This window comes from Rhinatrema bivittatum, chromosome 4 (genome assembly GCF_901001135.1).
Source record: "Rhinatrema bivittatum chromosome 4, aRhiBiv1.1, whole genome shotgun sequence".
Lineage (NCBI taxonomy): Eukaryota > Metazoa > Chordata > Amphibia > Gymnophiona > Rhinatrematidae > Rhinatrema > Rhinatrema bivittatum.
In genome coordinates, this window is record NC_042618.1 from 305,013,635 (window position 1) to 305,027,669 (window position 14,035).

Sequence of the window (14,035 nt, forward strand, 5' to 3'; positions counted from 1 at the left end):
CAACGCACGCCCAGGCCACTCTTCTGGGTGCGTGATCGAGTATTTAAATGAGGGCCTGCAGTAAAAGGAGGCGCTAGGGACACTAGCGCGTCCCTAGCACCTCCTTTTTGACAGAAGCAGCGGCTGTCAGTGGGTTTGACCGCCGACGCTCAATTTTACCGGCGTCGGTTCTCGAACCCGCTGACAGCCACGGGTTCAGAAAACAGACGCCGGCTAAATTGAGCATCCGTCTTCCAACCCGCGGGCTGTGGGCAGATTTTAAATTTTTTTTTTTTTTTAATTTTACATTTTTTTTTTTATTTTGGGACCACCGACTTAATATCGCTATGATATTAAGTCGGAGGGTGTACAGAAAAGCAGTTTTTTCTGTACACTTTCCCTGTGCTGGCTGAAATTAACATCTGCCTTTGGGCAGGCGTTAATTTCTGAAAGTAAAATGTGCGGCTTTGCTGCACATTTTACTTTCTGTATCGCGTGGGAATAACTAATAGGCCCATCAACATGCTTTTGCATGTTGTGCACGCTATTAGTTTCGGGCGGGTTGGCCACACGTTTTCGACACGCTATTACCCCTTACTGTATAAGGGGTAAAAATATTGTGTCGAAAACGCGCGGCCAAACCGGGGCTAAAGGTGCCCTCGGCCGAGCGCACCATACTGAATCGGCCCGTATATAAGGACTAACTCAAACCTTTGAAAATTGACTGACCCAACTTGTTAAATTTAGCTGGTCAAATTCTGGATGATCCTTGGGTGTTTGTGTGTATATGTATGTAGGGGGTGGGGGGAAGATTTAGTGCTAGTACTCCAACTTGGCTGGCCAATTCTTGATACTGCAAGAACAGGGCTAAATCTGGTCAGCCAATCCCACATGTAAAAATGGTTTTTTTTTTAATGAGTTTTCCTGTGGCCCCAACCCCTTTCCTCCCTCTCACTCAGTGGTGGTATTTTTTTTTTCAAAATAAATCCTCCCTGCTGCTCTATCCCCTTCTCTCCCATCCCCCAATGGCTTAATTAATAAAAAAAATTCACCCCACAGCCCCAATCCCATCTCTTCCGATAGTCTAATTTAAAAAAGAGTAATCCCTACTAGGGATGTGAATCGTTTTTTGACGATTTAAAAAAATCGTCCGATATTTTTTAAATCGTCAAAAATCGTTAGAGTGCGTGATACAATAGAAATTTTCCCGATTTATCGTGAAAAATCGTTACTCCCGTTAGTGTCCACTAACGGGAGTTATTTGGGGGGGAAGGCGGGAAAACCGGCACACCAAAACAACCCCTAAACCCACCCCGACCCTATAAAACTAATCCCTTACCTTCCCCCACCCTCCCAAACCCCCCTAAAACATTTTACAAGTACCTGGTGGTCTAATTGGAGCGCGGGGACCGATCTCCTGCTCTCGGGCCATCGGCGCCATTTTGGCTGCCACTCAAAAATGGCGCCGATGGCCCGATTAAAAAAAACCCCCCACCCGACCCTTTAAAAATGACCCCTTAGCTTCCCCCACCCTCCCGATCCCCCTAAAACATTTTAAAATTACCTGGTGGTCCAGTGGTGGTCCCGGGAGCGATCTCCCATTCTCGGGCCGTCGGCTGCCATACATAAAGATGGCGCCGATGGCCCTTTGCCCTTACCATGTGACAGGGTATCTGTGCCATTGGCAGGCCCCTGTCTCATGGTAGGAGCACTGGCTGGCCGGCGCCATCTTTAAAGATGGCCGGCACCATCTTTAAAGATGGCCGCCGCCATCATAAAGATGGCCGCCGCTATCTTTAAAGATGGCACCGCCATCCAGTGCTCCTACCATGTGACAGGGGCCGGCCAATGGCATGGATAGCCTGTCACATGGTAAGGGCTAAGGGCATTCGGTGCCATCTTTATGAGTGGCAGCCGACGGCCCGAGAATGGAAGATCGCTCCCGGGACCACCACTGGACCACCAGCTAATTTTAAAATGTTTTGGGGGGATCGGGAGGGTGGGGGAAGCTAAGAAGTCATTTTTAAAGGGTCGGGTGGTTTTTTTTTTTTTTTATCGGGCCATCGGCGCCATTTTTGAGTGGCAGCCAAAATGGCGCCGATGGCCCAAGAGTGGGAGATCGGTCCCCGTGCCCCCACTGGACCACCAGGTACTCGTAAAATGTTTTGTGGGGGTTCGGGAGGCTGGGGGAAGGTAAGGGGTCATTTTTAAAGGGTCGGGCCTCACTAAAAAAAAATTAACGATGTGAATCGGAACCGATTCCAATTCACATCTCCACCGATCAGATTTTTTTCTCCCTCCAGCCGAACCCGATCGTTAAGACGATCGGGCACATGATTCACATCCCTAATCCCTACCAGCCAGCCATAACTTTTCTCCTCCTGTCAGAAAAAATGCTAGCGGAGATGCCCTGGGATCCCCTGCCTTCCCTCCCATCTCTTGGCCAGTCCTCTATCCTTTTTCAGACGAGAGTGAGGGCGTGAATCCTGGGGCATTCCCAATGGGTTTTTTTCCCGATAGCATGTATGATATGGTGTGGATGATTTCTTTACAATAAAGATCATTGGGAGGGAGGATAGGGGATGGGACTGCTGGTAGATTATTATTATTTTTTTGAGTATCAAGAGGAAGGAAAGAAATGGAGATTGGGTGGTGGGATGAAGGAATGTTTTGTTAAATATAGTGAGTGGGGTGGAAGAGAGGAGATTTGGGCTAGTAAGAGCTTTCTTTTCTCACAGGGCAAGCAGGATGGTAGTCCTCACATGTAGGTGACATCAGGATGGAGCCCAATCATGGAACAGTTTTGTCAAAGTTTCTAGAACTTTGACTGGCACCACTGAGCATGCCCAGCATGCCACCAAGCCTGCATCCAGCAGGGGTCCCCCCTCAGTCTCTTTTTTTTCCATGCAGCATTAGCCTCGCAGATTCTGGAACTCTGTGAGTTTACCTCACAAATTTTTCCTCACAGAATTCAAACTTTAAATTTAAACAAATTCTCCCTGTCCCAGGGTCCCCCATCGACTACCGACCTTCGTTGATGCCAGTAAGTTTTTTTTTCCCATCGTCTTTCTGGTCGGTTCCCAGCAAGTTTTTCCTTAACGGTACCCAATGGTCACCGACCGCGTGCCTGTTTCTTTTCTAAAATCATGGCTACCGGGTTCCACGAGTGCCCAAGAACCATGTCCATCACAGACCCGCACGATGTGTGCGTTTTGTGTCTGGAACCTGTTCATGACGTGCAACAGTGTACTAGCTGTTCACAAATGACTCCAAAAAGCCTCAGGACCCACTTGGAGAAGATAGAACTCCTTTTTAGAGTATCTCCATCGACTTCGACTAAACTGGCATCGAGTCAGAAACATCTGTCTTCAAAGACTCCGTCACCACTGAAGCCTAAGCGGCAAAAACCAACCGGTGATGTCGCTTCACCTTCCTCTTCCCAATCCAAAGCATCGACATATTCTTCCTCGATGCCAGAAAAGGAGTGGACTGACTATTGAGAGAAGCATCGACATCGCCATCGATGAAGTGTTTCCTCCGATGTCAGAACCGGAAGGACATTGACATCAACGGAGCCACCGGACAAGAAGTCCCGAGGAGATGAGGCCCCATCCCCGTCTGGACTCGGGACACCGAGACATTCCCCACCATTATCAGTGCCGAGATCCGGAACTCCACTACCACAGGTGGAACCTCCGGCTACGCCCTCCGAGCCTCCATCCCCAATTACTGTGCCTCCCATGCCAGCTTCTCAGGCGGAATTGCACAGGATTGTTCAAGTGGCGGTGTTTCATGCTTTACGAGGATTCCGGTCTCCACTGGCACTGGCCTCCATGCCGATGCCCGATCCAATGCCTACAATGCTGGCTCCACTTCTTTTTTTTTTTTTAATTCTTTATTTATCTGCTTTTCAGTTTACAAAAATTCATCTTTTTTGCAATACAGAAAATTGAACAACCAATTATAATATTAGAAGGAAAACAAAAAAAATAAAACTAGATGAAACTAAATCCTATCACATTACTTCACCATCTTTTATTATTGAAATATTTCCATGTACCCAAAAATCAATATCAATAATGGGACAACTCCATGGAATTTTAAGAGAGAATTACAGGAAATAAAATATTCAAAAGGAAAATGGCCTTTACACGCTATGCAGCAAACAAAAAAAAATCATACATTTGTGGGAGTCGATGTGGCTGGCTTTCTCAAATCAATAAAGGACTTTTACTGTTCAGGAGAAAAAAGAATAAAGGTATCTACTCCTTTCTTGAGCACGCATTTACACGGAAACTTTAACATAAAAGAAAAACCTAAGGCAATCACTTCCTGACGTTGGGCTAAAAAGCCTCTACATCTTATTTGTGTATCAGCAGCCAAGTCAGGGTAGATTTTAACATTAGCATTCATATATGAAACTGGAAAAGAACCAAAATATTTTCTTATAACCAGTTGTAAATCTGTTAAGGAAATAAAGGAGACCAGAAGTGTTGCTCTCTCCAGCACATTAATATCTGAATTTTCTATTATTTCAGTGAGGTTCCCTTGCCAGTTCTGAGCAGTAGCTGTTGCTGCAGACTTTGGGAGGAAATAACATTTATTAATAGATGGAAGTTCTTCCTGGGGTATTCCCAGTATTTCCCCCATAAATTTCTTTAAGGTGGTATATGGAGTCTCTCCAATCACTCTTGGAAAATTCAAAATACGCAAATTCAATTGCCTTGACTTATTTTCCAGAGTCTCAATCCTCTTAGCAAGGGTATCTCTCTCTCTTACTGTGGCAGCTTTGAACTCCAAATCTCCAGACTCCTTCTCTTCCAAAGCATGAACTTTATCAGTAATCACATTTATCTGTTTTTGCATTTGAGAAGTAATTGTAGTACTTTGTAATATTTAATGCTCCAGTCTTGTATTAAAACCATTGAAGGTATTCACTATGCCTGCCATCATTTCCCACAAAGCGACAAGAGTTATAACCTGAGGGCGTTCAGGAACAACCAAAGGGGCAAATTCAGGTACTCCTCCCGCAGGATTTTGCAAAGTTCCTCCCGAGGGTTCTTCCCCGATTACCCCTGGTCCTAGCCCGGTACCTGATATTACTTCGCCATTCGGTGTCCCTGGATTGTTTGTAGCCACAAGTCCCGCTTCTCTCAGAGCTGCAGTTACAGCTGTTCCCTCTGCTAGCAATCCAGGAAGGTGTTCACCGATAAGCGGTCCGTGCTGCAACACCGTCTCAGCCCTCTGCGTCGGCCCTTGTCTTAGGCCTGGACTCAAGGATAACTCCTCCAAGGACAGAGACAGAGCTCTCTCCCCATCTAGTCCAGCGGGATCCTCGTTCCTTGGAAAGTTTGTTGCCGGGCTAAGGAAGTTCGTGATTTCTTGTTGTCCTATTACTGAAGGTAAAGAGACCGAGGGGAAAACATGAATTTTCCCCTTTCTTTTCGCAGGCATTATTTCAAAAAAGAAGGTCATTTTCAGGAGCTTCAAGAATCCTGGCTTCCCGAGCCTCTCAGCATGCAGCCATCTTAGGAGCCCTCCCCTGGCTCCACTTCTGGATAGACTAGACTCGTTAGTCAGTGCTCTGCCATCGACACCATTTCCAGCTGTGCCACCGGCTCCTACGAAGCCACCAACTCCAATGCCAATTCCATTGTCCTCAGATGAGGAACCAAATCTGCTGATGCCTGAACCAACACCAGGACCATCGGTTTCCATACCACCTCATCGCCCTTCGAAAACACTGATGCCATCAATGCCATCACCATCCTCGGTGCCCCCATCGATGCCACCTCGATTTCCATCAGTGCCACCTCTAGATCCGGCTGGATTTGGACCTATACATCAACCAGAAGGTCCTAGAGGTGCTGGTGACCAACCTTATAATCCCTGGGGGGATGATTCTACAGACTCTGATGATTCAGAAGAACTTCCCTCAGAGCCTTCACCCCCAGATGAACGTTGATGCTCCTCACCTGAGGGCTTGACATTTGCAAACTTTATAAAGGAAATATCTGGGACCATTCCCTTTAATTTGCAAACAGAAGAGGATGCCATGCATAAAGTGCTGCAATTTGTTGATGCACCTAAAGAGGTCATGGCAGTTCCAGTTCATGAAGTACTGTTAGACTTGCTACACTGTAACTGGGAACATCCTGGCTCAGTTCCTCCTGTCAACAGGAAAGCTGATGCCATTTATCTAGTGCAATCAGCTCTCGGATTCCAAAAAAAACACAACTGCCCCACCAGTCGGTAGTTGTGGAGTCGGCTCAAAAGAAATCTAAAAGATCCAGGCCTCATTCTTCAGCACCTCCAGGTAAAGAACAAAAATCATTAGATGCCTTCGGATGAAGAGTCTTCCATGAATCAATGCTCGTAGCACGCATTGCAGCATATCAACTATATATGACTCAATACTCCAGAAACCTCTGGAAGAGAGAGGGTACAGGAGTATTCTGAATCTCTACCTGACGAATACCAGGAAGAACTCAACATCCTCCTCAAAGGTCTAGATGCTGGCAAGCATGAAATAAGAGCGGTGTATGAAATTTTTGATACTGCCTCCAGGGTTTCCGCAGCAGGTATTAGTGCCCGACGTTGGGTATGGCTTAAGTCCTCTCACTTGCGACAAGAGGTCCAAGATCGACTAGCGGACTTTCCATGTACTGGTGACAACTTATTTGGAACTAAAATACAAGAAACAGTTGCACAATTAAAAGACCATCACGACACCTTATGTCAGCTGTCTACCCTTCCTGCGGATTATCCTTCCACCACTAAAAGATCTTTCAGACGAGATCCTAGACGATTCACATATAAACCGAGAAGGTATTATCCACCGCAGTCTCGTCTTCAACAATCTAAACCTCCACAAAGATGTCAGACTCATCAGGTTAGAACACCTAAAACCCAACCAGCCCCGTAGACAGGTCCAGCTTCGGGATTTTGACTCTCTCCTAGAGAGCAGCAGCCAATCCCTTCCTTCCCATGCCACTCCAGTGGGAGGCCACTTGTGCCTTTTTTCCAGTCTATGGCACACCATCACCATGGATCAGTGGGTCATAACTGTAATAACCCAAGGATACCATCTAAACTTTCTCACTATACCACCGAACGGGTTACCCCGTCCATTCACACATCCAAACATTCACTCCCTGCTCCTCGAAGCAGAGCTCTTGACCCTTCTACAGTCAAATGCTGTAGAATCAGTGCCTCGAGAACATTGGGGTCAAGGGTTCTACTTTCGTTACTTCCTGATTCCAAAAAAGTCAGAAGGCATTCGTCCAATTTTGGACTTACGTGCCCTAAACAAATACCTCAAAAAAAGAAAAGTTCAGAATGGTATCCTTGGGTACCATGCTTCCATTGCTTCAGAAGAAAGATTGGCTCTGCTCTCTAGACCTGCAGGAGGCTTGTGCACACATCACGATATACCCTCCTCATCACAAGTACCTCAGATTCATAGTAGGTCAACTCCATTTTCAATACTGTGTACTACCATTCAGGCTCGCATCAGCCCCATGGGTATTCACAAAATGCCTGGCAGTTGTAACAGCCCATTTGCGAAAAACAATGTTCACGTCTATCCATACCTGGATGATTGGCTTATCAGGGCTCAGACTCAAAAAGGAGCATTTCAGTCACTCCGTTACACAATCAGTCTACTCCAATCACTGGGGTTTCAAAAGCACTACTTATCAGGATATCTGTGAAGATATCCAGATAAACAGCAGCTCTACTTATCCAGATATCATTTGAAGATATCTAGATAAATATCTGGATATCCACACAAGACTGGATAACTTACAAACCCAAACAGCTATATTCAAACACAGTCTGTTAGGTTTTAAGTTAGCCAGATAAATTTAAGCAAGTATGTTCAGTGGAATATTTATCCTGCTGATGAATATACAGGGAAAGTTATTTGGCTAAAGCTAGCCAGATAATTCGTTCGCTAAATGGCCTTCCGAATGTGACCCCCAATCATGTTTCTGTATAAATCTGTGTTGTGTCTATACCATGAGCATTATGTGCAGTTCTGATTGCCCCATCTTAAGCATAATATAGTAGAACTAGAAAAAGTACAAAGAAGGGCAAAAACATGTTACTAGGGATAGAATGGATTCCTTATGAAGAAAGGTTAAAAGGGTTAGGGGTCTTCAGCTTGGAAAAGAAATGACTGAAGAAGCATAAAATATGTTTATAAAATCACTAGCAAAAAGTACCCAGCTGTCAGTCATCCACTCCTTGGATTTTTATTATCTCAGGTTCCTCTTTCATGAGAGAACTCCCCCTTTGGATTGAAGTGCAAAAATTGAAGTAGCTTAACTGAGTCCCAAGTAATTGGGCACTCCAAATTTAATTAAATTAATTAGTTTAAAGGGTGGACTGGGAGCGTGGAAGGAAACTCCCATCCAAACAAAAGATGTCCAGGGAGCCATAAATAAGTTACTAGAAAAATCAGAGGGCAGCCAATACCTGCTCTCTGCAAAGTAAAAGGGAAATCCATGAAGCAAATGATGATCTGGCTTTATGAATCAGAAGGACACATCCATTGCTAGCTTCTACATGGGGGGGCTGCAACCTACTAGGTTACTATGATGTCTCTACCCACAACATTGGTATATTCCTCATACTAAATCCTAGTAAGGGGCTGAGCTCTACACTTCAAAAGACCAGCCCAGAATGCCATAGCATCAGATGTATTTGTAATCTTCTTGTCAGAAGGACAAATATGTTTTTCCCCCAATTCCTCTGATTTTCAAAATTCTTTCCAAGTTACTGTTAAGGTCTCTCAGCAGTTTTTGTCTCCCACCAGCATTTGTCCTCAGTGGGCTATATATACTTGCTATTTAGTTTTCCAGGCTTGATGGCTTGGAGGTCCTGCTGATGGCCATGTTCTATGCTGCCCTACATATAAGCCTGTCTCACACCCAGCTAGGTGACAAATCTTAGTCTTAGATCCTGCTCTTGGTTCTGCCTTTGGTCTCATGTTTTGCTTGCCTTGCATTCTTGTTGTCCTGTGTCCTTGGCCTTGTTTGTTTTTCCTTGTATTATTGTTCCTTGTTTGTCTTTACTGTGTCTGCCAGAGTGTTGGACTTACCTTCTGTCCTGGTCTGCTTTTGTCTGGCACCCTTCCCTTCCAAACTCTGGTTCTGCGTTTGTGTTATTGCCCTACTCTGAGGCCTTACATTGATCCCACTTTCAGACCACGTATTCTGCCCTGTCTTTTGTCCTGTCCTATTTTATCTTGTGTCCTTGACTGTTTTGTTTCAGTGGTCATTCTGCTTTCCCAGTCCCTGTCCAAATCCTGTCTGCCACCAGTACCTGAGGGCTCAACCTAAGGGGAAGATGGCTGGTACAAGCTGAAGATTCCTGATTGATTTCTGTCCTGCTTCAGCCAGCCTCGCCAGTGTCTAGCCTCGCTCCTGTCCCTAGAATCAAGATACTGGCAGTATACCAAAACAGTTACAAAGGAAGAATGATTCTAAAACTCCATTCTAGCCACACTGTCTGGTTTCCCTGGTTCCAAAGACTGGCTGTAGCTCAGCTAAGTCATCTAAAGTATTCCCTTAATAACACAATACAAAGCATCTCTCTTTCACCCCAACCTCCATTCTCTAGCTGTGACAGCATGGATGTTGAAAGCAAATTATTGAATGACTCTCCCTTGTCCTCAAATATCAAGGCAGCCTTACTGGCAGCAAGGAATCATTCTACAAGATGATCCTACAACTTTATTGGAGAAGATTCTCTGATCTAGATGCACTAAACTGCAATGTTTTTTATGGGAGGGGTCCTACTATTGTGGAAGGTTGTCACTGTGATAGTGGGCCCCTCCCCCTAAAAACACTGTGGAGCAAAACAATGTGGCATCGGCCCTTTACGTATGATGGCAGCCCCAACCTCATGGTACCAACATCAGTTTAAAGGGCCATATTAAAAAAAAAACAAAAAAAACTGCTCATAAAAGAAAAAAAGAATGCGGGGGTCAAAGCTGCCCCCTCCCCTGCTCACCCCGGGGCTGCCACTTTAGGCTTCCATATGTTAAAAAAAATAGTAATGCCTTGTTTGCACGATGATGGCCTCCCCAATCCTGTCAAAAATCAATAATGTGTATCCTCCCACCCCCCCCCCACCCCTTTTAAATCTATAATGTCCCGGTATGGTCCCCTTCCTTCCTCCCTCCCTCCATTCCTCCAAGGATAAAACAAATTTGTTGGGGTATAAACCCCCCCCCCCCTCTCTTTTGATCCCCCAAGTCTTACAAAACCTAATTGATTTCTAGTGGAAAACCAAACCCCCCAAACTCCACCTAACCCCCCCTCCCGTACCTCCTAACTTCAAAATTGCAAACAGCACTGATCTGACCTTGTTCCTGTCACATGACTAGGGCAAGGTCCAGGCACTGAACGTTGGCCACGTGGTTGAGATAACTACATTGTTACCATATCTTCTTCATCTTTCCAAACCAGGTTTAAAATTCAATTCTCTTAGAGTACATCTCAGTGTTATTGCAGCTTACCAGATACCTTTGGAAGGTCTACCGGTCTCTTGAGTTCCTCTGCTGGCAAGATTTGTTGAAGGACTTCTCATCTTTTATTTCTATTCTGCTTTTTCATACTTCAAAGCAGATTATATTCAAGTGGTATTTCCCTATCCCCAAGTCTTATATCTGAGGCAACGAAGAGTAAAGAGACTTGCCCAAGTTCACAAGGAGCAGCAGTGGGATTTGAACCCTGGTTTTCCTGGTTCGTAGCATTGGAGACAGTGGCAGGAGCCATTCTACCACTCCATTTTGTATGCTGGTCCTGCAAGCATGTTCAAAACTCATGGGGCTGATACTTCCTCTATGCATATCTCATGTATTGTATGACCAACATAGCGGAAATACCAGCTCTATGAGTTTTGAATATGCTTAGGGGTCGCATAGGAGAATGAGCAGCAGAACAGTCTCCTGTTTCTCCTTCGGTTTTCTCAGGTCTCGGTTGCATATGCAACCGTATGAAGAAATCTGCACAGCCACACGTGCATGCACCTTAGAGGGAACATTGGCCCCCAGGCCTGGTCCAGACTTTGGCACAAAAATGGCCTAGTTGTTGGAGCAGTGGGCTGAGAAGAAAGGAAGCCAGGGTTCAAATCCCACTTCTCCCACTAACACTCTTTGTGATCATGGGCAAGTCTCTTCACCTTCATCCTCCATTGCTTCAGGTACAAACTTATATTGTAAGCCACTCTACTTAATTGCAACTCACCTTCAGCAGGAGTTGCAAAAGGCAAATAAAATATAAATCTAAAATCCTCCTGAATACTGACTGGATGTTATGTTATGCCACATTACATTTCAGACATTTTTCATGGAATGTGGATATGTTTATTCTATTAAATTATGAGTAAAGAATGTTGAGAACTTACCAGAAGCAGAAGAAAGGTGGTTGGCCCAAAATACTGCTGTTTTACATAACCTGTGATGCTTTTTGTGGGTAATTTGCATGTTGGGCACGGTGTCTGGGATGATGCTTGAGCAGTTTAGGTATTCACTGATTTTAAAGAGAAGACATAGTCCCATAAACCACAATGTAAGCACTGCAATATAGGTTGTATGTAACATTTTCTCATATTCCAGATTCTTCTGATGAGCAAAGAAATTAACAGTGTGGAGCTCGACTTTCTCCTCCGATATCCAGCATTACCCGGGGTCACAACTCCTGTTGATTTTCTCTCCAGCCAATCCTGGGGTGGCATCAAGGTAAAGATCTTCTTAACTAACACCACTGTAGTGGGAGAGGGCTGGAAGGGTAAACATCCAGACTGAAACCTTCAGTGCTGTGCCTGTTGTAGCAGGGATCACCCTTGCAAGGCTGATTATTACCTTCCTCTTCTTAGAACCCTACTGTTCAAATTTTTTGCTTCATGGCATACACTACTGAGATTTCTTTACTTTGAAATGCTCTGTTAAGCTTGCTCACATGACCACAGAAGTTATTCTCTGTTACTACTATAGGAACAGCAGCCTCTTCTATCCTTTTGGATTTCAAATTCAGCCAAAGAGCTCCAATGAGGGGTTTTGCCCAAAACATGTACTCTGCTCTCATTTCTCATAGGTTCTTTTTTTTTAAGGCATTCTAGTACAAAGTAACAAAACAAAAAGAACACTTTATGGAGAGGTTGTATTTATCCATTTATCTGTCCATAACCCTGTAACAGTGACTAAACCAGTCAAAGGTATTATCTCATCTTTTGGGCTATATGGGCTATTTCCTGTCCCATTTGTAATTTCCTATGTTCAGTTGGCTGGGGTAGTCCTTGGTCATTTGGCAGAACTTGAGTCAACCATGAGAAAAAAACACTATGCTAGGCAGACTGAATGGATCATTTTGGTCTTTATCTTCTTTATCTTGACTTTCCAGAGTTTCCAGAAAGGTTTGCAAAACAAAAAAAGAACTATGCGGGGCTACTTTCCTTGAATCTTTTGTGTTTGTGTAGGATCTAAACATGGTGATGTGCTTGATTTTTCATTGCAGTTATTTCTAGACCAAAGAATTTGGATCTTTCCAGACCCCTCAAAACTGAAACAAAAGAGGAAGTTGTTTCTAAAAATGTGCAGGGAGGTCGCAGGCCATGGGGTGTATTTTTAATTTGCTATCCCTGTAAATATCTTATAAAATTTCAGAATGTGACTATTTTATTTAACTAGACCCAGAAAGCAAAGCGGAAGCCGATCCAGTTGGCTGTATAGCAATGACGAGAACGAGAATCGGATGATGGAAAAAGCCCTTTATTGAAATTTGCCCGACTGGCCAAGTTTCACTCTTTTATACAGAGCTGCCTCAGGGGCAATCAATTTGGGCAGGAATAATATGCCTGCAAGGCCGATGCCACAGTATTGTACATAAACTAGAGACTTATAACCTGTTGTGTCATGAATCTCTACTTTAATTGTGTAGTAGTGCCACGCAGCACCATTAACGAAGATGACTTCATTCAGTTTGCATCGAGGCGGCTTTACCCTTGTGGATACACACCGCAGTCACTTAATTTCTTACTGTGTTTTACAATGCAAACTAAATGAAGTCATCTTCGTTAATGGTGCTGCGTGGCCGGCACCATCTTGTGGTCCTACCATGTGACAGGGGCCGACCAATAACCCCTGTGACATAGTAAGGGGAAATGCTATTGGCGCCATTTTGATTACTGGCAGCCGACGGCCCGAGTGCAGGAGATCGCTCCCGGACCCCCGCTGGACCACCAGGGAGTTTTGGCAAGTCTTGGGTCGTCAGGAGGGTGGGGGTTTTGTTTAAATTCGCTCCTTTAGACGGCCGAATAATTTGGTGAAGATTGATCGGCCCCTGTGACATGCCTATCCCTTTGTTCTGTAATTTTGTTCTTTGGAATAGTTTCCATGATATTTCCCAGCAATGAAGTCAGGCTTTTAACGGTTTACAGTTTCCCGGATCAACCCTGAAGCCCTTTCTAAATATCGAGGTTACACTGGCTACCCTCTAGTTTTCAGGTATAATGGATGATTTTAATGATAGGTTAGAAATTACTAGTAACAGATATGAAATTTCATTTTTTATTTCATTCATAACCTTGGGGTGTATACCATCTTATCTGGGAAATTTGCTACTCTTCAGTTTGTCAATCTGGCCTAGAACATCTTCCAGGTTCACAGTGATTTGGTTCAATTCATCTGAATCATTATGCTTGAAACCATTTCTGAAATAAATATCTCCCCATCTTCCTTTTTAATAAACACTGAAGCAAATAATTTGTTTAATCTTTCCGCAATTTAACTTTCTTTTTCCTATTTTCTTCGGATTGATCCTTTTTTCCAATTTTTGAAGGAAGTTCTTTTGGCTAAAATAATCATCTCACCTTTTAACCATGGTGGCAGTCATTTGGCCTTCTTTTCACTTTTTTTAATGTGAGGAATACATCTGGCACTTCTAAAATGGTATTTTTAAACAATGTCCACACCTGTTGTATGCTCTTAACCTTTGTAGTTGCACGTTTTAGTTTTTTCTATTTTCCTCATTTTATCAGTGTCTCCCTT

At 44.2% G+C, this 14,035-nt stretch overlaps 1 protein-coding gene across 1 annotated transcript in view; it reads left to right on the plus strand.

Moving 5' to 3' along the window:
* Positions 1-14,035, plus strand: part of DNAH9 (dynein axonemal heavy chain 9) — a 1,128,006-nt gene that overhangs the window by 841,042 nt on the left and 272,929 nt on the right. The window contains exon 59 of the mRNA XM_029600235.1: positions 11,606-11,728. Within this exon, the coding sequence (XP_029456095.1) occupies positions 11,606-11,728 (123 nt within the window). The remainder of the gene's footprint in view (positions 1-11,605; positions 11,729-14,035) is intronic.